Here is a 27,571-nt window from a genome sequence, read left to right on the forward strand (position 1 = left end):
TGTCTTAGGCTCAATTCACTAGTTGCTCACCTCAAAATATGTTTTACTAATACTTTATTAAGAAAGCAAGACTTCAAGAGAAAAAAGCTGAATCATGTAACAGTTAACTGATTTACTCAAGGTCACCTAGCTAGTTTAAGTGACACCATAATCTCATTTTGATCCATGCACCTTTCTCTCTATGAACTATTTTTGTTCAAGAAACACTTTGCATCCTTGCTGAATCCTTAACACCATATACCTTTGAGTCTCAAACTGGTTCTGCTTACATCTAGGCACATGAACATGGGCAAGCACAAAACCTAAATTCAGTTACAGTAAAGCACAGATTTCCCATAGCAACAATTTGTAAGTTTTAAGTCTTAGGTACTCCTTCCAAAAACTGTGGCACCAATAGGGTGCTGATCACAAAGAAGAGGTCAAAGAACTATAATCTAATCACCTCGGGCCCTGGTTACAAAAAGCATTACTAAATGCATGCAAGGCTGCTGTTTCCAACTTCATCTCCCTCTGCTTACCCTGGAAACTGGAACTTCAGGTCTACGTAAAAAGATTTTGAGATGTATAATGTGCTAATGGATAAGACAAAATGAATCAGCAGAAGTGGCTGATAAGCAAAATTTTACCCACACTTTATCTAAAGGGAGAGCTGCTCTCTAGGCATTCAGCTTGAAATGACAAGCAAGAATTTCTATAAAGGCTATAAAAAGCAATGAATTCATAATTTCATTAAAAATCAATCATATCGACACCACTTTTTTCAAGGGACAGATGCACACTATGGCAATGCAAATTAACAAAAACACCCACCTGAAAGCTATTGTTTTTAGAATTACTAAAAAACACGTTCATTTTATTTCTTAATTAGAAAATAAAACAAATGGAATCACTTTTCAACAGTCCACCAAAACAATTTAAACTTGGGTATTTGATTTAAAAGAGAAGAGCTCAAGGCATTAATCTAAAATTATAGTACATTTAGCATATATATGGAAAATTATATACTTACTTTCTGAATGAATTTCTCAACGCTCTGTACCACATGTTTATAGAACTAAAAGAAAAAAATGAAGCATGGCTTTTAAATTTGTTCGATTAGATTAGAATTTTCCCACTAAACATAGGGTTTAACATAGCTTCAAAGGTCTATCAAAACAATGAATTTTAATCATGAATTGTGCGACAAACATTCATGTCCCTCACCTTCAGAAGCAACTAGCTATGATATCTAACTAGTACAGGGATTCTTCAAGTAAGTATACGCTCAGTATATCCAAAATGTGTTACACTAACACAGACACAAAAGAATTCTATCACAATCTTTATGAAAGCAGACTTTCACAAACAGCTATGTTGACAGCAAAATACTTGTGATAAGCACACTGGCAGATGTATACTCAGTTTCATGGAAGGAAAAGATTTCCTATAGTATTTTTTTGCTAAATTAGGGTTAAGTACTAGAAAAATGACACAACTGTCAACAAATAGCATTAATAAATGTATGCAAGGGAGTTGTTTTCAACTTATCTCCTTCTGCTTCTCCTGGAGAATGCAACTGCAAGTGTATATAATAAGATATAGTGATGTACAATGTTCTAACAGATCAGTCAAAATGATCAGCAGAACTGAAGTGAGCACATAGATTAAAAACTGATAATGGGCCACTATCAATTAAAAGAAAACTTAGATTTAAGTTTTATGAACAACACTATGAATAAATCTGAAAATGAATAAAATGGAAATTATAGATAAAACAAAAAGTATCTACAATTTGTGCTGCTTAAATTTTAATACCTCAATAGCAACTGTATAACTAGCATATTTCTGTTTAAGGAACTAACTTGAATTGTGCTTCTATTTATACTTCTGATTTCATGAATTATGCTTTTGAGGGACATCCCCTTAGACTGAAGAGGCACAATAATATTCAATTGGACTGCACCATGAAATCTAATATTTATAAAATCAAAAATAAAGGAAAATCTCATTACCGATATTCACCAAATCAAAATCTACAATAAGTTTAAGCTTGGCTAACATTTTCTTACTATAAAGTAACAGTTTACTCAATAGTGCAAGTTACTTAAGTAAAAAAGCTAAAACAACTACTTAAAAGTTATTAGGCACTTTATAGGTACCTAAACATTTAAAATCAATATTCAAAATATTAGGGCCGGCCCCGTGGCTTAGTGGTTAAGTGCGCGCGCTCCGCTGCCGGCGGCCCGGGTTCGGATCCTGGGCGCGCACCGATGCACCGCTTCTCCAGCCATGCAGTGTCCGCGTCCCACACACAGCAACTAGAAGGATGTGCAGCTATGACATACAACTATCTACTGGGGCTTTGGGGTTGAAAATAAATAAATAAATAAAAATTAAAAAAAAAATTAAATAATTACATAGTATGATTTCTGTTAAATAATAATTCTAGAAAACATCTTGACGGCGCTTCTTGCTTCTAAAATTACTTTATGTACTATACGTAATTCAGAGTAAAACCACTTACTAAACTTTAATTCAAAGTTTATTAATTCACATAGGCCTTCTTCCACAATAGGTTATCCGTGAAGTTTTTTGACACTGTGCAATGTTAACAAGCACTCATCAAAAATAATCATGTCTCTAAACACTGGTAAAAAACCGACTCAGTCGGTTACTACGTTACTATGAAACACAGTATTATTTAAATCTGATTTAAAAGGCAGTTCAAATCTCAATTTATGTATGTACTAAATGCAGTTTAAAATAAACTGGGACCGGCCCGGTGGTGCAGCAGTTAAGTGCATGCACTCCACTTCGGCGGCCCGGGGTTCGCAGGTTCGGATCCTGGGGGAGCATCGACGCACCGCTTGTCAAGCCATGCTGTGGCGGCGTCCCATATAAAGTAGAGGAAGATGGGGCACAGATGTTAGCCCAGGGCCAGTCTTCCTCAGCAAAAAAGAGGAGGACTGGCATGAGATGTTAGCTCAGGGCTGATCTTCCTCACAAAAAAAAATAAAAAATAAAATAATACAGTACTACAAAACAGTTGGTCTGAACTCTTCAAAAGGGCCAATGATATGAAAAATAAAACAAAACAGCTGGGTGACAGGATAAATGAATATAACCTGTAATCCTGACTGGATCCTGAAAAAGTAGGGGTGCAGGGGACAGCTACTAAAGTCAATACAAAGACAACTGGTAAATATTCGTGGACTGTATATTAGATAATAGTATTACATCAAAGTGAAATTTCTTGCATGTGATCAGCGTATTGTGGTTACTTCGGAAATGTTTTTGTTCCTAGGAGATTCAAATTCAAGTATTTAGGGATTAAGTGCTATGGATGAAATCTGAAATTAACCTGTAAATGATTCAGCCAAAAGAAGTGTGTGTATGTGTAGAAATAAACCAAATGTAGCAAAATGTTAACTAGCAAATCTAAGAAAAGACTGTGTTGCTCCTTGTATTTTGCAATGTTTGAATTTTTTTCAAAATTAAAAAAATTTAAAACAGTAACAGTAAATCAAAATAGCACAGTATATCATAATGTTTAGACTCCTGATTGAGAGAAACCTGGATTCAAATCTAGCTACATTTATTCTGACTACTGCAAATTACTTAATTTCTCTTAGACCCTTCTCACATCTGAAAAATGAAAATAATGTTAACACCTATACCTTATAGGGTCTTCTAAGTAAAAAGTATTCTGCTCAACAAAAAAGTTATGTAAAATGCATCAATTACTAATTTTCACAGAATAAAGATGCTAAGAATATACATAACTCTCAGGATCATGATCATCAAGATCAGATCACAATGTAGAATAGTACAGATAAAGAACGCACAAGAGACTAAACATTCAACGCACAAGAGACTAAACATTCTATACTAAGCCTATCAGACACCTTGAAAAAAAAAATCACTTCTCTGAAGAATTCTCTGGATTAAATGTGTTTACTGGTCACTGTCCTTATCCCCTCTTTGATTTTCTGCATATAAATAGAGGGATTTTAACTACAATGCTGAAAGATATTAACTACAACTCTGAAAACCAAGCCTTGGCCACTAGAATACTGCAAAATCAACTAATTATCTGAATTTTCTCCTAGGGCTGATTCTCTGTAAATAGGAATTTGTTAAATAGATCATGCTGTTATTCAACGACAATTTATTTAAATAATTGGTCCTTCCGGTTATAGCTGATGTTCTTCTGCAGAGTAGGAAAACATACCCAAATATCCATTGGTTAAGACCTACTTAATTAAAATAAGCACTCATTCTTTCTCAACCTTAACAGCCCTTTTAAAGCAGGGAGTCTTAGCTTTGGGGACAAGAACCTCTTGGAGAGGTGTCTATGGTTAAGCTTCAAAAGGTCCTTAAAGCCAAGAAATTTTATGCAAAATTTCTTGTGCATGTGTTTATTTCTCTAGAGAGGGTCCAACCTTTTCCTGAGATTTTCAGAAGTATCCATGAGGCAACACAGGTTCAAAACCACTGTATCACAGCAATGGCTAAATGCCTGCGGCCTCTTCCCACAGTTCAGATGTCCTGTGTACAATGAGGCTCAGTTATTTTCCATAAAGGCCTATTTTAAAATCTATAATAGATTCAATAACAAAAAAAATCAATACATTAATTTTTATTTAGAAACCTTTTACCAATTTGTATTTCAAGGTTTTGTAAAGTCAGTGTGAGAGATACCAGTGTTAAACACATTCTCCATAACGTGGCTATATCTAAAACCTTACCTGCCTAAGTAAGAAAAAATAATTGCTTCAAAATTTATGCAAAAATATTTATCAAAACGTTAAGTGTCTACCTCTAGGTGAGAGAGTTTGCAGGTGACAGATTATCATTTTTGTGTTTTTCCTATTAACTTTAAAGAGGAAGAAAATATATAATCTGTAAAAATTATCCCTCCTCCAAGGGCCGGCCCCGTGGCTTAGCGGTTGGTGCGCGCGCTCGCGCTCCGCTGCGGGTGGCCCGGGTTCGGATCCTGGGCGTGCACCGACATACCGCTTCTCCCGCTATGCTGAGGCCATGTCCCACATACAGCAACCAGATGGATGTGCAACTATGACATACAACTGTCTACTGGGGCTTTGGGGGAAAAAATAAATAAATAAAATTATTAAAAAAAAAAATTTATCCCTCCTCCAAAATATTAGTGTAATATTTCTTTTGAAACACAAGAGTAAATTACTCACCTTAATAGCTTTGATGGCTGCCTTAGTAATTTGGGTCATTTTTGCTTTAGAAATGGGTGGTTTGTAGTCATTCAGGGAATACAACTGATGAAAAAGAAGAACAAATTTTAAATACAGCAAAGCTAATTATTTCTAATCAATTACATGAAATTACCAAACATTTCCATTTTTATATTAGAAATGAAATCGAAGTGCTGCTTTTCTTTTAAAAACCAAGTTCAACGTCATTAGCCATCAGGGAAATGCAAATCAAAACCACAATGAGATATCACTTCACACTTATTTGCTTATAATCAAAAAGACAAGTGTTAGCAAGGATGTGGAGAAACTAGAACCCTCATACATTGCTAGTGGGAATGTAAAATGGTACAGCAGCTTTGGAAAACAGTTTGGCAGTTCCACAAAAAATCAAACAGAGTAATAGGTAATATGACCCAGCAATTCCACGCCTAGGTATATATCCGAGTTGAAAATATATGTTCCAGAAACTTGTACAACAGAAACTTGTACATAAGTGGTCACTGTAACATTATTCATAAAAAATTCACCAAAAAAGCGGAAACTACCCAAATGTCCATCAACTGGTGAATGGATAAGCAAAATGTGTCATATCCATTCAATGAAATACTAGCCATGAAAAAGGAATGAAGTACGATACATGCTACAAAATAGATAAACCTTGAAAACATTCTGTTAAAAAGGCCATATTAAAAATTTTAATATTTAAAAATTAAATATAAAAAAGGCCAAATTAAAAACTCCAGATATTATGGAGTTCCATTTATATGAAATGTCAGAAAAGGAAAATCAACTGGCGATTGTCTACAACTGGAGAAATTAATTGGGAAGAAATGAGGAACGACTACTAATGAGTACAGCATTTGTTTTGGGGTGATGAAACTACTCTAGAATTAATTGTGGTGATGGTTGTACGACCATACTAAAACCATTGGATTATACACTTTAAATTGGTTAATTGTATGTTATGTGAATTATCTCTCAATAAAACTTTTTAGAAATCAAGGGATCTAAGGTTTAGCAATAATTTCCCCCTCAAAAAAAAAATTTTGTTTTGAAATTTCTCATATAAGCAAAGGATAATAATACTAGAGAGAAAACAGTTAAAGACAAGGTAAGGGAATTAGGCAATAGACAAATAACTAAGCTTAAATGAATACTGATTAAAACTTGCATTGTACTCAGTGATGCTAAGATTTTAACTACAATGCTATAAGATATTAACTACAAGCCTGAAAATGAAAACTAAGCTTTGGCCATTAGAACAACACAAAAACAACGTGAACAGACTTTAAAAGCAACTTAAAATTTGTTGGTTAATCCACTAGAAATTTAGGGAGTCCTCTATAGCTTTTGCTCAGCACCCCTTATAACCTATCCATATTCAATTCTATTGATTTTTCTCCCAGTTTTCCCCATATTCATCTCTTCTTCCTCCTCCAACCACCACCATGACCACTAGTCCAAATTACCTTCATCCCTCACATAGAGAAACAACCAAACTGGATGTGGCATGTCTATCTTTTCAAAAACTAATCTGATCAGGTGAATAATATTCACCCACTCCCTCTAACCCCTTAAAAAGGTCAATGACTTCCCACTCTTTGGATAAACACAAAAATCTATATGTACAAGGTGCTGCCTGGTCTAACTCCTGTCTACCTTTCCAGTTTCATCTCACCACATGCTCCCCTCCCCAGCCATCTGTTCCGGACACAACGGTCTTTTTTCAGTTCCCTGCCACAGAGCCTTTAATACAGGTGTGTCCCCTCTATTTGGAATACTCTCCACCAGGCCTCCTGACTAGTTAATGGGTACTCATCCATATTAGTTAAAGCACCATCTAATGAGGAAAGCCTTCCCTATCCTTTTATGCTCTCATTGTACTGTCATTCGCCTTTGAAGCATTCATCACAGATATCTGACATTTACTTGTATGATTACTTAACTAATACTTGATTTTTAAACAGACTGTCACAAAGGGTGATAACGACCGACACCAAAAGACAAAGGATGTAAGTTCCTTTAATGCAGTTTAGGTTAATAAGAAGTTAACTGTAGACCAAGAGCTGTCCAAGTTGAAATCAATCCTGAGAGAAGTACAAACGTCCTTCCCTTTAAGCTGCTAGAGGTGTCCACCTATGAATGATATTGCCCGACCAGGGTTAGGATCTCATCAGATCCTTTAAGAAGCTCTCTCTGTCAAAGTCACAGAGAATGTTAATATACTTGGGGCCTTAATTCCTACCCATATGCCAGTCTCCTCACCAGGTGCAAAATAACATCAACACATTCCACAGTGTTCACAGCAAGCCATGCAAAGCAAAGCTCAATTTCCCAGAACTCCTTAGCAGGCCTAGGCTGCTGCTCACCTGAGATCCACTCCTCCCCTCTCCTACAAGAGAATAAGCTCTAAGAACAGAAACCCTGTCTTTTTTGTTTAGATCTTTTCCTTTTCTCCAAACTGTATCGTCAGTGTCTGGCAGAGAATAGCCATTTGTTAAGAATAAATTAAAACGAACAAATACATACTAGATACAGCATTACCCCAGCTTTGCACAGAAAAATCTGGATTTGAATTCCAACTATGTCCCCTTATTACAAGTTGCTAAACCTCTGAAGCACTCACAAGGGTTACCATTATTAAAATTAAAATCCTTCTCTTTGGTAGGCATTCTCCATTTAAATGACTATTAAAGGATCTGTCAAACATTTATTCACTCAGTTACTTGAAGGTCCAGTCTATAGTAATTGATATTACTGGGACAATGAAGATGAGTCAGGTTCTTGCTATGGTTGACAATATATTCCTTCTTTCATTTTGTGAGGTACAGCTCTAAAGTTCAGTCAAGCACTAGTTCATATTCTAGCAGATCAAAGCTTTGTTTGCTTGCTTGCTTTTTTTGGGGGGGTGGAAAGTAGGGGATGAGGTAGGAGAAATGTAATTTAGACGTGTAAAACATTTTCAACAGTCTGAAAAGTCAGCTCTCCTCTGAGACCCCACTTTTAAAAACGTACCTACTGCAGAAACTTAAGGTACTACTCAGAGAAATACTGAGTAATTAAGTACTTTTCAAAGGTTCACTTAATACATATGCTTCCAACTAACCATTTAAATTCTATTTTTTTTTGCTAGGGAAGAGTCGCCCTGAGCTAATATCTGTTGCCAATCTTCCTCTCTCTCTCTTTTGTTTTTCCCTCCCCAAAGCCCCAGTACATAGTTGTTCATAGTTGTAGGTTCTTCTAGTTCTTCTGTGTGAGCCACCACCACAGCGTGGCTACTGACAGACCAGTGGTGTAGTTCCATGCCTGGGAACTGAACCCAGGCCACTGAACCTCAATCACTAGGCCATCAAGGCTGGCTCCAGATTCTCATTTCTTTATTAAATCTGATCATCAGAAAACATGTATAGATCATTTCATCTAATTCCTCACCAAATGCCTTCACTAAATTTAATATTAAGTCCTCAATTTATAAAGATTGATAAAAATTTCCCCTAGAACATTATCTTTTATCAATCTGTTAAAGAAATGATCATCTTTACCCAAAAAGTTCCTAATGTAAGAATTCACAAAATATTTTCTCCTTGAATTCAGAAACAGAATGATTCAGCTAGTTCTCGTGTGCTTACTTTTTATCAAAAAGGGATGATTTAACATGTTTTCTCCTTCTTGTGGCTTGGGTTCTCAGGATCTTGCTAGTGTTTCCCAGTCTGAACCTAGATCTCAACTGTCTACTGACATCAACTTTTCTGCCATATTTAACTAGTTTTGTTGTATACAAAAATGAAATATATTTTCAACAGTGTTTAATTTTAACTAAGTTGCTTCAAAGTTCTTTTTTAAACAGGTGGAGTATAAATTTATACACTTAATGAACTAATGTGACTCGAGCAAATGACTTCACAGACAGCTTGTCATCATCCAGTTTTCCTTCTGTTCAATTTCCATCTCCAAATTTAAGTGTTCTATCTTCCACCATCGCTCAACCCTCAGCATCAAACTCAATCCTCTAGGGCCTCCATCAAAGGCTATTTGTTGAAAATTTTATGAATGTCACCTATAACATTCAGTATTTCAGAAAAAGAAAATAGTGATGAAATATGCTGCCAGCCCATTTGAAGCTTTTTAAAATCTTCTATAAATAATTCAATGTATATGAAAAGACTATTTAATCTTTAAATCTACAGGATAAGACACAATGTCTGAAACACAGCAAGCATTCAATAATAAACCTTTATTATCCAACTGATAACTTGTTAATATTGCTATAACACTGCCATTAGGAAGTACTAAGCTTCATTCCAATCCTCATTCTAATCAGATATATCAACCTGCCACCAAGAACTGGGAATGTAATTCTATAATCTCAAAACTTGATCCAGGGCAGAAAACACATCACAGTTTTACTCTGGAAAATGTTGGAGAAGAATGAAAGTTGATTCTGGTACCTTTCTTCTCCTTTGCCTGACAATTCCCATTCCCACGCTTGGATCAGAAGACTACAGCTGCGTGCTCTCCAGACACCCAGTTTTCTCATGCATAGGTTTTAATTTCACCAGTCTATTTCTTGTGGTCTGGGTCCCTGCTACCATGTTTTCCCAAGTCTCAAGTGTTTTAGACTTTTAGTTTGTTCCATCAAATTATTCCCTCAGTTAAGACTATTTTAACTTTTCTAGGGCTATCGATACCTGCTGTGTCTGAACTCTGCTTCCCAAATCCAAGCTTCTTCCCCTCCTACGCTATGTTCTAATGTTACCTAATCTCGTGTGACAACCCTTTACTTATAAAACTCTCTATATCCATCTGATGCCTGTGACTGAAAAGAAGCCCTTTCCTTTGGCTACTCAAGACTTACCAATTCAAAGGAAAGACACTACACAACCCGGGTTTTCAGTTTAATTCATTCATTCTTTATGTTTCAACTCCCCTCAGGTACACTGAACAGTGCTCTTTGAACTACTAACATTTTAAATTTGTATATTATCTCTTGTAGGCACCACATCAATGCATGTTTTTAGATCTGAAAACAACTTCTTCAAATCAAATCAGTTTCTAATGACTTTAATCAAGGTTGGAGGAATCTTTTGCCTAAACTGAGACAGCTTAGTTACTGCTGGCTATTCCACCAAAAAACTTATTTCTAATAAAGATTTTTAAAGTTGTCCATTATCAGCACAGTAAATATTTTAGGCTTTTGAGGTCACATGGTCTCTTATCACATTACCTAGCTCTACCCCTGTAGCCACAAAGTGGCCACAAACAATTCTTATATGAATGGGCAGGGTGCATTCCAACAGAACTTACCTACAAAATTTGCAGGCCAACCCCTGAATTTGGGCAATATTTCTCGATCAAATGTGCACTTTTTTTGGATAAACACTGCAATCTCATGTCTCTGGAAAGTACACTCACGTCCTCCCTCATCTATGCACTGACAGAAGCTCATTACCCGAAACTTAACAAAAATGTCGTACTTTATGCTTATTTCAAGCAAACTCTTCACTTCAAAAGTTTTAGTGAAGGGCCGGCCCCGTGGCTTGGTGGTTAAGTGCGCACGCTCTGATGCTGGTGGCCCGGGTTCGGATCCCGGGTGCGCACCGAGGCACCACTTCTCTGTCCATCCTGAGGCCGAGTCCCACATACAGCAACTAGAAGGATGTGCAGCTATGACATACAACTATCTACTGGGGCTTTGGGGGGAAAAAAATAAATCAATAAAATCTTCAAAAAAAAAAAAAAATTAACAGTAGCAGAGTCAACATTAAGAAAAGCACATTGTAAAATAATAACGTGACCAATAGTGACTTTTTCCTAAGATTTTTAAAGTAAATTTCTTTGTAAAAAATGTCTGAAATAAGGCTCTAAATGTATAAGCTTGGGCTAACTTCTACTGAAGTAGCAATATTCTTGAGCAATCAGAATTTTGTAAAGAGCAAAGGCCAATAGGGTGTGTTACAGATATTCTGCAAGGACTCCCAGATCAGGCTTTGAACAAAGGCACAGCTCCTGATTTTATACTAAATGATGTGCAAGTATGAAGACTTCAGAACAAAGTTCCAAATGCATCTTTGAAAAAAACAGACCATACGTAAATGCAAACACCAAAGCGCATAAAATCTAAAATGTTATAACACCTAAAAAACCAGTGAGCGAACATATGAAATAATCTTTTTTTTAAAAAAAATCTTATAACCCTTTTTCTGGTTATAAAAATATTTCAGTATAGAAAAGCAGAAAATACAAAAAAAAGCAGAGATAACAGAAAATGCAAATCATCTATAATCTAATAAGTCATCACTCATTCCAACATACTCATTAGAGCCAGGCACTATGGATCCAACTGTGAACAGGCAGACAAGGTCTCTGTCCTCATGGAACTGATGGGGTGCTTTTGGAGACGGACAATACTCTAATAAACAAACAGACACGGTTTGCAGAGTGTAGTTAAGTACACAATGAAAGTAATAAACGATGTTATTTGGTGAAGAATAGGCAAAATTGTACATCTTTCTCAGAATCGCAAATCCAGAATCCTTTTTTAAGTACAAGATATTTTAAGGGGAAATGATGCTTATTTTCTTAAAATTATACATCTTAAGTATGCAAACAACTGTCTAGTAAGATCAACCCTACATACCAAGCTTCGGGGGTGGGGAGAAATCCTTTAGTAAACAAAGAAAAGAAAGGCAGAATTTGATATATAAAAGTGTTAGCAAGATTATTATGACAAATACAAATGTTTATATGCTTTATAACTAATTATCCTTTCTTATGGTCTACAAGCATTTTCACATAAACAATTAACCTTTTATATTATTAAGAAGAATATCCCATTTCTCAAGTATGGCAGGTGTCTAAGGTTAATATCACAGCTGTTAAAAAGGAAGCTATTTATTTTTTAATCTCCAGTATAGTTTAAAACTGTGTTAGTAACAAAGAAAAACTGTAATTAACCTTCCCCCCAAAACCACCTTTAAAGAACTAAAATTAGGCCACAAAAATTTATTTGCATGGTCCTTTAATTCAACACAAAAATTCACACACCCTTTCCAAATCCTTGGAATAAAGGGGGTTAAAAAATACTCTTTAGGATGTGGAGAAACAGGAAGCCTCATACACAGCTGGTGGGAATGCAAACTGGTGCAGCCTCTATGGAAAACGGTATGGAGATTCCTCAAAGAAGTAAAAATAGAAACACCCTATGATCCAGCTATCCCACTACTGGGAATCTATCTAATGAACCTGAAATCAACAATCCAAAGAGACTTATGCATCCCTATGTTCACTGCAGCATTATTCACTATAGCGAAGAAGTGGAAGCAACCTAAGTGTCCCTCGACTGACGACTGGATTAAGAAAATGTGGTGTATATATATACAATGGAATACTACTCAGCCATAAAAAAAAGACAAAATCGTCCCATTTGCAACAACAGGGATGGGCCTGGAGGGTATTATGTTAAGTGAAATAAGCCAGAAAGAGAAAGACAAACACTGTATGATCTCACTCATATGTGGAATATAAACCAACACATGGACAGAGAAAACTGTATTGTGGTTACCAGGGGCAATGGGGGTGGGGGGTGGGCACAAGGGGTGAAGGGAGACATATATATGGTGATGGGCAAACAAAAATGTACAACCCAAAATTTCACGTTATAAACTATTAAAACATCAATAAAAAAAAATACTCTAAAAAAGTACACAGGAGTTGCAGCAAGCCAAGATGCCGTAATCCAACTACAGCCTCTCTCTCCTACTGATTACAACCACACACTCCCGACTAAATACAAACAGTAACAACCTGAGAACTCTGAGAAGTACAAAAGCAAGCTGACTGGAGACTGGAGTCAGACGCGAATGACGACCAGTGACAGCCAGGGAGGGAGGAGGTAAATTTCCACAGAGTTTTGTGTTCCTCTATTATCTCCCAGCATGATCCCAGGGGGGCAGAATCAAAAGGTGCAGCCAATACTAGAAGCAAAACTGTAGAGAAAATCCCCTTTGTCTGACCAGACAACTAGGTAAAAGGACTCCTCCATGCTGGCAGAGGGTAAGAGAGAAATTTCTTTTTCCTCCTCTCCTTTTTCTCCCTTGGCCCTAATAAGTGTTGTAGGGCAGCCACTATGCCATACTAGCACCAAAAACCCCAAAAGAAGAGCCATCTCCAGATAGAGGAACTAGGAAAAGGGGCCCCTATGACCCAAAAATTATGATGGGGGGGTCCCCATTTTTTTTCTCTCTCTTCTCTTGCCACTTCACTCTGAAGGCTAAACCTAGAGAGAAACCCGACTTTTTGGCCAGAAGAACAGGGAAAAGGATGCCCTGGGATCTGGAAAGAGTATGGGAATCCCAGAGAGGGCTGGAAAAGAGGATCCCCTAATTCTGTGTGAACTAATTTAAGTCCTGGCCTCATCCTGGAATTGTGCCTGCGTGAAATAGATCCAAAGAAGCCCAGCAAAGGCTTTGAGAACTAAAATCTACGTAAACCACTACCCAATGCCTAGACTAACTCCTGAGTGGCACACGTGCTGCGCACACCCAAACAACAAAACAAATGCTTTGAAAATCGAACTGACATTGGATCCACCACAAAAAGGCAAGACAAGTTGCATCCTGAACCAAACCAAGCTGAATGCCTGCTAAGCAAACCAACAAACATCAACATTCTTAGAGAATTTTAATGAAGCCCTACAATATGATATTGAAAATGTCCAGTATACAAGCCAAACTTAACTTGACATACCAGCACACACACACGCACACAGAAAATCTGTCCACACTGCTCAAGGGAAAAGATAATCAAGAGATGCCAACCCCAAGACGACAGTGATTTTAGAATTATCAAAGACTAAAGAAGTTATAATCATCCTCAATAAGGTAAAGGAGAAAACTCTTGAAATAAATGCAAAGCTAGACGTTTTCATCAGAGAAAGAGAAACCACAAAAAAGAACCAAATAAAAATTTCAGAACTGAAAAATACAATATCGGAAAGAAAAAGGTAGTATTGTGCTAAATACAAGAGCTATAAAATTTTTACTAATGACTTTACGTATGTTAAGAAGGAAAGAGCCATAATCATGACTATTTTTACAACATTTTATATGAGGAAAAAAAATGTCCAGGAAGGGAGATTTAGTAAGGTATACTAAGAGACAGAAAGTTAATGTGATACACACATTATTAATAGAGAAATATGGAAATGTTTAATATGTTATATGACACACAAAACATCTGCAATAATTACAACTTTATAAATCTAAGAATTAAATGCAAAAAGAACAGGAAAAGTGTTCAGAAAAATATCTGTTATAACAAGTAATATAATTTATTAAGCGTAGACAATTTTTTTAATTAAAAAAAAAAAGGCCCACCACACATTTCTTTTTCTATTTCATGCCATTCTTTCCATCTAGAATGGTTTTTTACTTTTCTTCAAATCATAATCTAACTAGCCCACTAGATGACAACTTAAGGGAATTCTAGCCCAATTAAAATAAAACAGAACGAAATAGAAAATAACGTGGTACACTGACTAATCTTGGGTGAGACTTTGTTCCTGTTATATTTACATATGTGACTACTGGCTCACGACACAAACTATATTTCTCATTGTGGGTTGTGGTAAAGATTTTTTTGAGAGACACTGCTCTAGCCAACAGTCATAAGTAGAAGGTAATACCAAAATTAATTACAAGGAAAATAAAACATGGTTCAATTCTTTTTGGACAATTCTGCTTGCCAAAAGCTGAGTCTAAAGTGCAATCTTTGTTTTGGTTCTCTTTTTAAAGAAGATTAGCAAATACCCAGAGATGCAAAAGACAGAGTGGTATGAAACTTAGATTTTTTTCCTTGTTGTAGTCAGAAGAATGAGAAAAAAGAGTAACTTGCACATCTGAAATCATATCCTTCCACCAACGGTGAATATACATATAAATATAAATGTATGTATATGTGTATTTATGTATGTATGTGTGTGCCGATGAGATACAGATCCTCTTCCTCCTCTGCTGTTATACACCCAGCTTATTACCTTCATAGCAATCTAATCACAATGTAAAATTATTTTGCTTATAATTTGTTTTCTGTTTAGTCTATTTCTCTATCTACCTATCTATCTATCTATCCATCCATCCATCCATCTCTCCAGTCATCCATCCGCTTTGTAAAACACAGACTCATATACTGTAAACTCTCAATTAGTTACCACTATCAGTATCTTTTTTTTCATATCTTCCACAATGCCTAAAACAGTTCCTTGCACATATTAGGTATTCAAATATATCCTGACTTAACTTTGATAAAGTAGCTTACTGGGTTCCAAAGGCAATCAGGTAACCAAACACAAGCCAGCAAAATAAATTTACCCAGCTTCTTCATATGTAAATTCATTTGAATGCAAGAGATCCATTTTGCTCAAAGAAGTGAAATACCAAAGCCACAGGTGATGAAACACATCTCTCTTACCTTCTCCCCCTGAACTTCACTTTTAATAATCTTTGCAACCCTATATCTATAATCCTATGCCAATGTATTCCTGGAAATAAAGAACTATTTCAAAGCAGCAAAATGTCTCACTCTGAAAAAATCCCTAATATCATTTATAACGTTGTATAATAATCATCCTTGTATACTATTTTCAAATTTACTTTGAGAGTTAATCATAAGCACTAACAATATTCTTACTCAGATCAATGAAGTTTTATTATCAAGGCAAAATCAACTAAAAACAAAGAACTGGAGGAAAAAAAGGCAAATTCAACTGATTTACAGGTCAAAGCTAAATGGTGACTTAAATCAAATCAAACGAACATATGTTGACTAGCTACTTGTAGATATGCACAATATAAAGTCCTTCAGAAAACAAAAATATAACACGAAGACCTTCACCTGAAACGTCTAACAATCTACTGAGATGGAGGAGGAGGGACACAGACATGCCATTATTATAATATAGTAGATTCTCAGCACTCTGAGATTTACCATTGTCAGCTCTGACAACTATCACTAATGATCCCAAAGGTCTTCTAAAACGTAATCACAGGTAATAATGCGGAAACACTAATTTGAAGTGTGTACATTACAAAGTCAGTGTATGGGGAAACAATTTACTTAACTATTAGTGGCTGAGCATCTTTTTCTCCCCTCACATTCCCATAAGCATTTAACAAAGGAATAATATCCTAAAAGGGTATTTAAAAATTTGGGGATCCATGTGGACCTTAAGACGTTGCCTCATGGAAACAAACACACATGGCATGATTTAGTGCCAAAATAAAAAAGGCTACTGGGGGAGGTACTCAGACAAATGAAACGTACATCCAGTTGGAAACAACAGAGAAAAGGTTTAATAAAGAAAATGGAAGTGAAATGGCCTGACTGGGAAAAGACAGCATTCCTGTTACAGTTGTGATTCAGCTTCCACACTATTTACATTTACTAACACGCTCATCAATAAATCTCTCTTTACAAAAGAGGACTGGAGAAGTGGCTATCTCCTAATGGGAATATATTAGAGAATCTCAACGGAACGCTGTGCTTTCCTACTGGAGAATCACTGAGTACCAAAAACAAGACACATAGATGGCAGGCCGGCCCAGGGGCACAGCAGTTAAGTGCACAACCTTCGCTGTGGCAGCCCGGGGTTCACAGGTTCGGATCCCTGGCGCGCACCGACGTACCGCTGGTCATGCCACGCTGTGGCGGCGTCCCATATAAAGTAGAGGAAGATGGGCACAGATGTTAGCCCAGGGCCAGTCTTCCTCAGCAAAAAGAGGAGGACTGGCAGATGTTAGCTCAGGGCTGATCTTTCTCACACACACACACAAAAAGACACATAGATGGGAACATATCCTGCATAGCTTTGCATATAGTAAATCTTCCTGTTTCACAGCATCGTGTATAGGCAATGTAGATATAAGCATATTTATACATTTACTTATAAATATTTTTAAATAATTTCTTTATAAAATATAGTCTTATAAATAGCCTTAAATCCATAGCTAAGAAATCTGCACAGCTGAAGGCGAAGGTAATCTGAAAGGTTTTTAAAGTACAAAGTGATTCAAGCAAAATAGTTGTTTGAAGAAACTAATCTAGTAAAAATTAATCTAGTAATCTAAAAATAAATTTAGTTCTACTGTATGAACTTGAGAGAACAGAGAATAGTAAATTAAAAGCCAATTAAAAACTGACTTTACCTACAACTAGGATATACAACTATGCACTGGGGCTTTGGGGGGGGAAAAAAGCTTGTTAAAAAAAAAAAAAAACTGACTTTAATAACAAACCAAGGAGAAGTGATGGGGACATGGACTAAAGTATTAGTACTTTATTTTTAATATTTTATTTATACTTTGTGTATTTAATACTTTATTTCTTAATACTGAGAATAAAAAGGAAGTGAAGGATGCAGAACATTTTAAAAAATAATGCACTGGATTTCACAACTGAAAAGATACAGACAAAAGAGAGGCATCTAGGAAAATTCCAAGTTTTCAACTCTGAGTGTTTGGAAACATAATTTTACTAAAGACATAAAAAGGAGGTCTAAAAAAGTAAGAAGTGTGTGGAAAAAAGACAAGTTTAGATTTGGGGTGATAACAATACTACTTCATGTACACATACACAAAACACCAAGAAGATATGGGACTAAATCCCAGAAGAGAAAAGCAAAAATACAAGTTATTCCTAAAGAGATAATAGTTGAAGAGACAAAGAATAAATACTGAAGACTACATGAGAGAGTAAGTAGAAAAGAGCATACTAGACCTTAGGGCACAATCACTTCAGAAATGAGAGCAACAAATACAAAGACTAAAAAAGGGACCTTTATCATGCAGTAGCATGATAAAGGAGAAAGATCGTAGTAAATATTACTTTTCATCTCTATGGCATTTTGTTAATTATTAAGCACTGTCACCAATGCTATAATCACTTTCACCTTCAGAAAGGCTCAATAAGATTAATACTTATTATTCTCATTTTATAGATATATAAACTTAGGGTAAGTGAACTAACTAAATTCAGACTGGTATTAAGCCACAGAACCATGTCTCAAACTCAGTTCTTCTGGCTACCCAGACACTCAGAGTTTCCAAAAACAAAAAAAAAAAAGTGCACCAGCTAGCAACCAACTAAATAGACACAACTGAGTAACTGAGTAACATGGTAAATGATTGTACAGACATACCATTTTATAGCATCAAACTAACTAATAACAAAGAAGATTTTAATCAACAGACAACAGATTATAAAGTTTATATGTCTAAAGATCAAATAACAGCTAAATAAATTCCATTTAAACATGAATTTTAAACAATCCTCAATAAGGTTTAAGAGTCTTCCAACCCTTAACAAGGAAGCTCACTTTCTCTAAAGGATTTAATTCAAATAATATTAAAATAGATCAACTCGCAAGAGCTAAGACACATTTTTGAGTTTGAGGGAAATATTACAAAAGTAATACGGTAATAAATGCTAACTCTGAAAAATTCCAAGTATTGAAAGCTCTCGGGCCGGCCCCGTGGCTCAGCGGTTAAGTGCGCGCGCTCCACTGCTGGCGGCCCGGGTTCGGATCCCGGGCGCGCACTGCTTCTCCGGCCATGCTGAGGCCACGTCCCACATACAGCAACTAGAAGGATGTGCAGCTATGACATACAACTATCTACTGGGGCTTTGGGGGGAAAATAAATTAATTAATTAAATTAAAAAAAAAAAGAAAAGGAAAAAATTTAAAAAAACAAAAGAAAACTCTCCTTCACTGTACCCTACCCACCTACGGCTCTCTTGAGAAATAACCACTGTTAAAAGGCTGGTAGGCTGCCTTCAAGCATTTTCTATATGCATCTATGTACACATATAAATATTGTAAATATGTATATGAATATATGTGAAATAGACACTTTAAACTATATATTCTGGTGCAAAATCATACTCCTAATAACTGTTTAAAATTGATTTTCTTAAAAGCCTTGATGCATTTAGCAAAACCCTGAAATTCTTATAAATGACAACGACCAACAATACTGGCCCAAAACACATCATGGTCTGTATTTTGTTACTGTATGCTGGTCAAAAGTTTTGTTCAACTATTTCTCCAATTTGGAAAACATGCTGATCATAACCCAGCACTTTCTTTATAACTCATAATCTCTATAACTTTTACCCATTATTAAAGTATGCTATAATATGAAGATACTTTTCAGGACGACAGAGATCTCCACAATGATGCTATATGTTCCCAGTTGCAGCTTTTTTTAAACTACTTTTCCTTAGTATTCTTTACTTTTCTCTAGGAAGAATATTTTAGAAAAAACTTATTTTAGAAAACTAAGAGTATTAGAACTAGTATTCTTTGGCTTTCCAAACACTTTATGAAATTATTTTATAATTTTATATCTTCAAAGTTTTTAAATATTTAAAATATTTTTTTAAAAAGTTTTTTTTAATATTTCAAAACCAGACAATATTTTAAATATTTAAACCAATTCTGAAAGGTAGTCAGGGAAGGTATCGTTATCCCTATTTTTAAAATGAGTAAACTGAAGCTAAGAAAAATTCATTAGAAAACTTGTTCATTAGAGTTAATATTAAAGAAAACCTAAAGATTATCTTGTCCAATCCCCTTCTACAAATGATAAAACAACTATCTCCTTCCTTGCCAACTGTAATCTATCACATCTTACTTTGACAGCAACCATATTAACTTTGTAGCCTTGTCATGCTTTAAAACACCTATACCGAGAGGCTTCTAAACAGAAGTCTTCATGTGAAAATCTAAAGGAAGTTGTTTCAAAGTAGCCACCATTACTAAAATAGGAAAATTAGAAACATGCTAAGGATACAGGCTTATAGAGTAACTGCACTCCTCTCCTACAAAGAAGGTACAAAAGATGTGAACTTTGTACTCAAGGGCTTTTTTAACTTTTCTGCAGAGCACTGAGTTGCTAGAGAACTGCTGGCTACGTGGGTGTGTTACTACACAAGACTTCCTTGCCAAGGAATGCCTATTTCCCATAACACCCTACTTTATAAGCAGGAGAGTGGCAGTACAGTAGTTTGCTCCTTGTCCTGGCCCATGGCTATTAGCATGAAATGATAATCTACTAAAAATCACCAATTCACACTCCTTCTCCACCTCCAACATACATAAACACTACCAAAATCTCACTCAAAAAATCCAGACTGAAAAACTGAAAACAACAATGAACTAAGACACAGAATGCAGAAATTTCTTCTAATTTGGCCACTATGTGCCTCTGATAAGCCGTGACTCTGAACAAGTTTCAGCATCTCTGGGCCTTGATTCTTCATCTGTAAAATAAGTCTGTTAAATGATATACTATCACAAGTCTTTCAGGTCTAAAATTTGTTAATTTCTAGAAATCAAGTTTAAGCATGGACGTAAACAAGGAACCATATCATATAACCACGAACTTTAGTTTTGCCTATAGCTACAAAAGCATAACATGACTGTAACGGTCTTTAGCTACCCTGTTCTAAAATCAAAGAGAATAGAAATGATTCTCCAAGGAAGAAAACAAAATACATAAATATAAACAAGCACGCACAAATATAAAAATAACTCTCCACTTTAAATTTTCCCTGGGATCCAAACAATTCATCTTTGTTTAATTTCAGTTCATTCCTATGTCTTTCTGTAAACATAAAGGAAAGATGTGAATTTTACCTCCTCTTAATTTTTAAAAAAGTACTAATAACGGTGAAATGGCCAAAACGAGAACAAGAGAAAGAATAATTCATTTGTTTATCCTCTTCATAACAAATGCCTATAAACCATATTAGCTGGAATTTCTCAAGTAAATATGGGTTCTATTTTTAATGATATAGTCTTTAAATTCACAACTCCATGTTCACAATTAAATCAGTTATACAGACAGAGTTAAGGTAAAGAATTAGTGACTAAGAGGATGCTAATAAAATGCTAAATGATATGAAAAGGCTTAACGTTAAGGAATTCTAATAAAATCTCATTAAACAAAATTTAAATCTTTAATTTTATTCAGATGATTCAATTTACTACTTAAATTTTAACTGCATACAAGAACATCTGGCCACATAAGCAGAATTTAAAATCAAGCATATTTCATGCCGAGTTGCTTTTAAATGTCTCATATTCACAAATACCGTGTGGTAGGAAAAAAAGGTCAAAGCCTTATCTAAAAAAAAAACAAAAAAACGAGGAAGATTAACGATTCTACAAGATTCTGTCCGAAGCCTGCTTCTCTTCTTCCTCTACCTCATCTTCCTCGACGACTGCACCGTCTCCTAATCTTCACCTCTAGCCCATTCTGTCCAGGTGCCTGACCTATCAACTCAGCTGTGTGTCTCCACCTTGATGTTCCACAGGCACCAAACCTTCAAGATGCACAAAACTACTACTGTATTCAACAACACAGTAATAGTTAAGTGTCTTTGGGTGGTTGAAATATGGGTGGTTCCAAATCTCTTTCCATACGGAAGATCTTTTTAGTCTAGGTGGAAAAAATGATCCCCCATCCAACCCAACCCACCAAATTATCTTTCTCCTCGTTTTTTGCCCCTCCTGATTTGCCCATCTTAATGACTGGTACCGTACCATTTTATCTACCTTGTCACTTAGCCAAACCCTAGCACCACCCTTTTCCTCACATCCAGCTCCCTATTATTACCAAATTTCTCTTGCATTCATCCCTTCCTCTTCTTCCCATTACTCTAGTTGAGCCCTTCACCTTCTCTATACTAATTTAACCTTCCTTCCCCCAATCTCACCCCTCCATTGCTCTGCTCCACAAAGATAATCATTTTTCTAAAACACAAATTTAAAACTTGTGCTTTCATTTAAAACCCTTTAGACTTTCCACTCCCTTCTGATTAAAAAGGAGGTCTGTGCATAGTACACAAAGGCCCTTTAGAAGATCCTTGCCTAATTCTCCATCACTCCTCCCAACCCCTTCCCACCCCAAATCTCCATTTCCTTGAAAATGTTCTTTATCCTTTGCCTCACACAATGTCTCCTCCCTCATACTGTGTACACCATGATATACACAGAAGAGTGTACACGGCATACACAGGCTACATCATTACTCTTTGTATCATAATATTCATCACACTACCTCCTAACTCTGTGATAATCCATTCCCACCCCCACCCCTATTAAAATGTGAGCTGTCCAAGAAAAAGGATGCAGGTATCTAATTAATGCTGGTAACCACTCTGCAAAATACAATGCCTGATAGATGGCAAATATGCATTAACAACAAAGCTCAAACAACCACAACCAGCAGCTACTTCCTAGCATTCTTTCCAACCACTAGTTACTATTACATTAAAACCTTCATGAGCTATTATTGCATTCTAATAATTCAAAAATTGTAATTAAAATGAGAAAAAAAAGTCTGACAATCTTGAAGGACTAACAAAATAAAGGAAGCACTCACAGAATTATTTGGAATCATTAATTGTTACAGTTCTAAAAGGCCTAAGACATCTAATCCTTTGATTTTGTAAATGAATCAAAGTACTGATTGGGAAATTTTGCACAAGGAATGATGTGGCAGGCTCTGGCCAACTCCTTTAGGATGTCAATACTCTTCAGCTAAGTTGGTCACAACCCTTGTTCTTGTAATTGCCACCAAGGCAGAGATAAGCCTCTAAAAGAGGTTCTTGGGTTCTCTGATAGAATAGAAACAAGAATTTTGAAAATTCTGCTCCAAAGAGGAATTGCTAAAAATAAAAAAAATAAAAACCACTTTTCTTGGTGTAAAAAAAGCTAAAAATGTTAATAATCCTTATAAAAGCAGTTACTCATATCTAAATAAAGCTTTAAAAAAAAAGGTACTTGCTGGTTTATTACATGCTTACAGAAAAACTACTCAAATATAGATAGAAGTCATGTCAGCAACAAATATATAACATGGTAAAAACTCATTTTGATGATTTTTTATTCAAAGGTGTTGATATTTAGCCAGGAACAAGCTAGAGAACCTGCACATAGTTCTTTGAGTTATTATGTAAATGAGTATTAGCACTGTCAGGAGACTTTCTCCCTATGTCAAGAAAATTAACATAAGCAACTACTTTCACAGTAGTTCTCAACTTTGGATAGTATTTTAAGAATCATTCTCATTCTCATTTATTCATTAAAGCCTTAAAGAAAGAGTAGCTGAATTACTGTGATGTACTTGAATAACATTTTTTAAAAGATTCTATAATAGACTTGCACTTATCACTAAATTAAGTCTGAGTTCTTTGTCCCAATCAGTGAGGTTTTACGTAACTGTCTTCCTTTAGTAAGTTAGTGTAGATACACTGTCAAAGCATCATGACAGAATCATTTTCAAATGAAAATCACACTTCACAAAAAAGGAGAGGTGGGAAACAATGAGCCAAACTTTTAAAAGTTTGCCCCCTTTGCTGCATTTTTTATCAAGTTTTCAAGAAAGAATGCTTGGTCTGCAATTAATATGAAAACAACTTGTGGTAGATAAAACATGTCACTAAATGAGGAAAAACAAGAAATGTGCATTGCCAGTACACACCCACACACAAAAACTGAATGCAAACTCCATGAGGGCAGAGGTTTTTGGGGGGTGGGTGGTTTTGGTTTTGGTTTTGTTTCGTCTATTTTGTGCACTGTTAAATCTCTACAGCTTAGAATACTGTCTACACATGTGGTAGGTGCTTTAAAAATCTGCTGAATAAATATTTTCACTAAGGCAGCTTTGAAGTTGTTTTGTTTCTGTTTTGATGTTAAAATAAGCCTTATAAAAGCCTATAAGGAATACATCTTGCTCAATTACAATTCTGATTTATAAGTAGCATGCTATTAATCAAGATCTCAGGTTTCAGAGTTTGCAGCAGGGGCCAGCAAAGTATGGCCCAGGGCCTATTTCTGTAGGCCCTCAAGCCAAGAATGGTTTTTATATTTTAAAAGAACTGTGAGAGCAACAAGAAGAACATGAGAAAGTGGCCTTAACTGGCCCACAAAACCTAAAATATTTACTATCTGGTCCTCTACAGAACAAGTCTACCGACCTCTGGGAATGGGGTTTCCATTCACAAGAGAATGCAAGTTTTTGTGAACATACACTTCCTTTCACGTACGAACTGAATCTGTGCTATTAGAAACAGGTCTTTCACTTAAGACCTTCTCCATATCCAGACCTCTGAATTTCAGCTTGTTATTTGCTTTGAAGAATGTTAAGAAAATGGTTTTTTGGGTTTTGTTTTTTGCTTACCAGAGCATAAGTGGTTATGATGCTGAAGCTAATAAAAAAGCAAAGGAGGATTCAAGTTAATTTATGTTTAATGCTTTGCATATGAAAAAAATGAAATAACAAAAATGGATGGAGGAAAAAAACAAAACAGAATACAAACAGAAAAAATTGAACCTAATTATATTTTAAATGACTAGCAGAACTACATTAAGGGAAAAAAACTAACCAAGCAATGTTTGAACAGTATTTTGACTATATACCCTCAGGCTAAACAAAAAATGAACTATAAACAAACATTAAATTCTAGTTAATAGGTTTGTTTTCACAGACATATGGTTTAGCTATTCTGAAACTACTTTCTGTGTATCTTAGGACCGATCAAATAATAAGCTAATACATTCTGGATAAAAGAAACTAGTTTTCTCACTGTCAGAGAAAGGGATTACCAATTTGGAAAGGGGCAAGGCTAGAATGAACCCTATGGTGTTGCACTGGAATTGGAGATGTCAGGATGTCATGGCTTTTTAGACAGGCAGACAGATTAGATAAAAAACATAAAAATGTGTGTATACATACATACACGTATGTTCACACAAATATACAATTTCTAGCTCAATTTGTTAATAGATGTCCCCTAGAAGAAACCAGGGCTCCTTGGAGAAATGGCTGATTCCAGGGCTGGGGCGGCAATATCTTATTGGACAAGAAAGTAAGGGAGTGCTCAAAAAATGATGAGCACATGTCAAAAGGACACAAGAGCCAGCCCGGAGGAGCTCTGGTCAAAATCTAAGCATCGAAAAACTCCAATGAATAAAAAAGAACCCATGAGCTCATACTGATAGGCAGACACATATTAATACATAAACGGGGAGAAGGAAAAGGTCTTACAGAATGCCAACTAAATAAAGAAATGACAGACTTAAAAAGTCACCGTTTGGCAACCATCTTATTACTAACTGATTCAGGCAAGAACTACTAAATGAATGCTAAAACAAAGGGGTGAAAGTTTGACGAATAACAAGGTATTTGCATGGTTTCAAAATATCTCCCCATAAGATACTTGTTACAAAGGGAAAAACAGTAACTTCACAATGGAGAAGCCTTGCAGAAAAATGTTAATATCCCTATTAATGGGATAAATGGACATCATGTGCTTACTGAAGACACAATATCACTTCTGGAGTCTTCTTGCCAAAAATGAATAACCTGAACCTAATCATGAAGCAACAGCAGACAAATCCATATTGAAGGAATTCTAAAAATAACTGGCCTATTCTCATCAAATAGCACCAAAGGTCATAAAAGACAAAGAGTAATAACCAACTGTTCCAGATTAAAGGACACTAAAGAGACAAGACAAGTGAATGCAAGGTGTGATGCAGGATTTAATCTTTCTATTAAGGACATTACTGGTACAATCAGTGAAACATGAATAAGGTCTGGAGACAACTGCCTTACATCAATGTTAATTTCCTGATTTTGATAATTGTACTATGGTTATGTAAGAGAATGTCCTTGCTTTTAGAAAATACAATTATTTAGAAGTAAAAGGCATCATGAATTGCAATTTACTCTCAAAAAGTTCGGGAAAAAAGTTTGTGTGTGCCCACGTGTATGTGGAGAAAGAGAATAAGAGAGCAAATATGATTAATATACTTAGGGAGAAGAATCAGGATGAAGCGTACACAAAAATTCTTTATCATTCTTGCAACTTTTCTATAAATCTGAAGTTGTAAAAATAAAGTTTATAAAGTGGTAAAAAATAAAGTTAAGTTATATTTGGACATTATGCCAGTAAAAAGGAATTGTGAAAAATCGAGTGATGGCTCTCCTTTACAGGGAAGGGTAAGACAAACATCTCAACCAGGGTCCTTCTAGTCTCAGCTCTAATACTTACAAAGCTGCATTTCCTTGGTAAAATCACAATGGTGGGCCTCAGTTTCCTCATTTGTAAAATGACGACAGTACCTATCCTACTTTTCTCACAAGGTTATCCTAAAGATCCACTGAAACATGATGATGGTTGGGGAAAAGAGGGGCAGAGTATAAAACACTATATACTATAAATGGCTCACTTTTAACAATGTTTGGTAAATAAAAACACATAAGCCAGACATTTTCTCATCACAGAGAGCAGCTGTTATAAAAACTAGACATTTGCTATATCAGATGTTTTCATTTGTAAAAATTTTGACTCATTCAACATTCTTTTACCCATATGCTTCAAATATTTCAATAAATTCAAATACCTGTATCTAGTTTTTACCATAAAACTTTATAGTATCAAATAATATTACTGAATTAAAGAAAGCCATTAACTAGGAACCGATCAACATTTCTTTTAATTAACATATAACTGACATACAACACTGTATTAGTTTTAGGTGTATTGGTCAACTTTTTAGTTACTGTGACCCAGTATAAAAAGATCTTCACATCATTTCCCAAGTTCTACACATTAAAGTACATGATCCAAACTGTTTCATCCTTCACTCACAAGCTACTCAAATGAGGCCTGAGGAATCAAACCAAAATCAGAAAATAAGTGTTTATAAGAGAAAGAAAGAGACCCCAAATTTTTTCATGTACTTAAATCAAGGAAGTTTTAAAAATAAAAATATTTATTAATTTATTCTTCTAAACTCATACAGGTTTGGTCACCACTTAACAAAAGTTTTGTTTAAATCATTTGCATGTGGAGACTAATTAGTATCTCACTGACACAAGACAACCTCCTTAAAAAAGCTTATTATAAAGTATTTTATAAGAAATAGTTGTGACTCCAAAATACCAAATGGAGATTTCTTCTAATACGTGATAAACAATTTGGTATAAAATAAAACAATGTAGCTCATCTTATTTCCCACTGTTGCAAACATAAGATCTCATTCTGGTTTAAATAAGTCTACTTGTTCAGTCTTTACACTGAATAGCAGACAAGCAATCTGGACTCCGCAGGGCAAAATGCTGAGAACAGACCAGGCAGAAATGAGCCTGTAGAGAAGAGCTGCAACCAACCCAGTCCCTAGCCACAAGAGGCAAGCCCAGACTCAGTAACGCCTGCCCCGCCTTACTAGCTCTGCCACAAGATCACTGCACATAGAGCTGACAAGGTGAAAGAAACAGGATTACAAGAACATGAGC

General features: G+C 35.6%; 1 protein-coding gene across 6 annotated transcripts in view; it reads right to left on the reverse strand.

Moving 5' to 3' along the window:
- Positions 1-27,571, reverse strand: part of SCAF8 (SR-related CTD associated factor 8) — a 201,569-nt gene that overhangs the window by 166,700 nt on the left and 7,298 nt on the right. For all 6 annotated transcript variants that reach the window (XR_015550112.1, XM_087425113.1, XM_087425114.1 and 3 more), the window contains 2 exons: positions 5,187-5,270; positions 1,010-1,054 (listed from right to left, as the gene is read on the reverse strand). Coding sequence is in view for 5 of the 6 variants with exons in the window: in XM_087425113.1 (XP_087281239.1) it covers positions 1,010-1,054; positions 5,187-5,270 (129 nt within the window). In the remaining variant the exon portion in view is untranslated. The remainder of the gene's footprint in view (positions 1-1,009; positions 1,055-5,186; positions 5,271-27,571) is intronic.

The sequence above is a fragment of the Ceratotherium simum genome, chromosome 38 (assembly GCF_057802395.1).
Source record: "Ceratotherium simum simum isolate JZ-2026a chromosome 38, ASM5780239v1, whole genome shotgun sequence".
NCBI classification, from domain to species: Eukaryota; Metazoa; Chordata; class Mammalia; order Perissodactyla; family Rhinocerotidae; genus Ceratotherium; species Ceratotherium simum.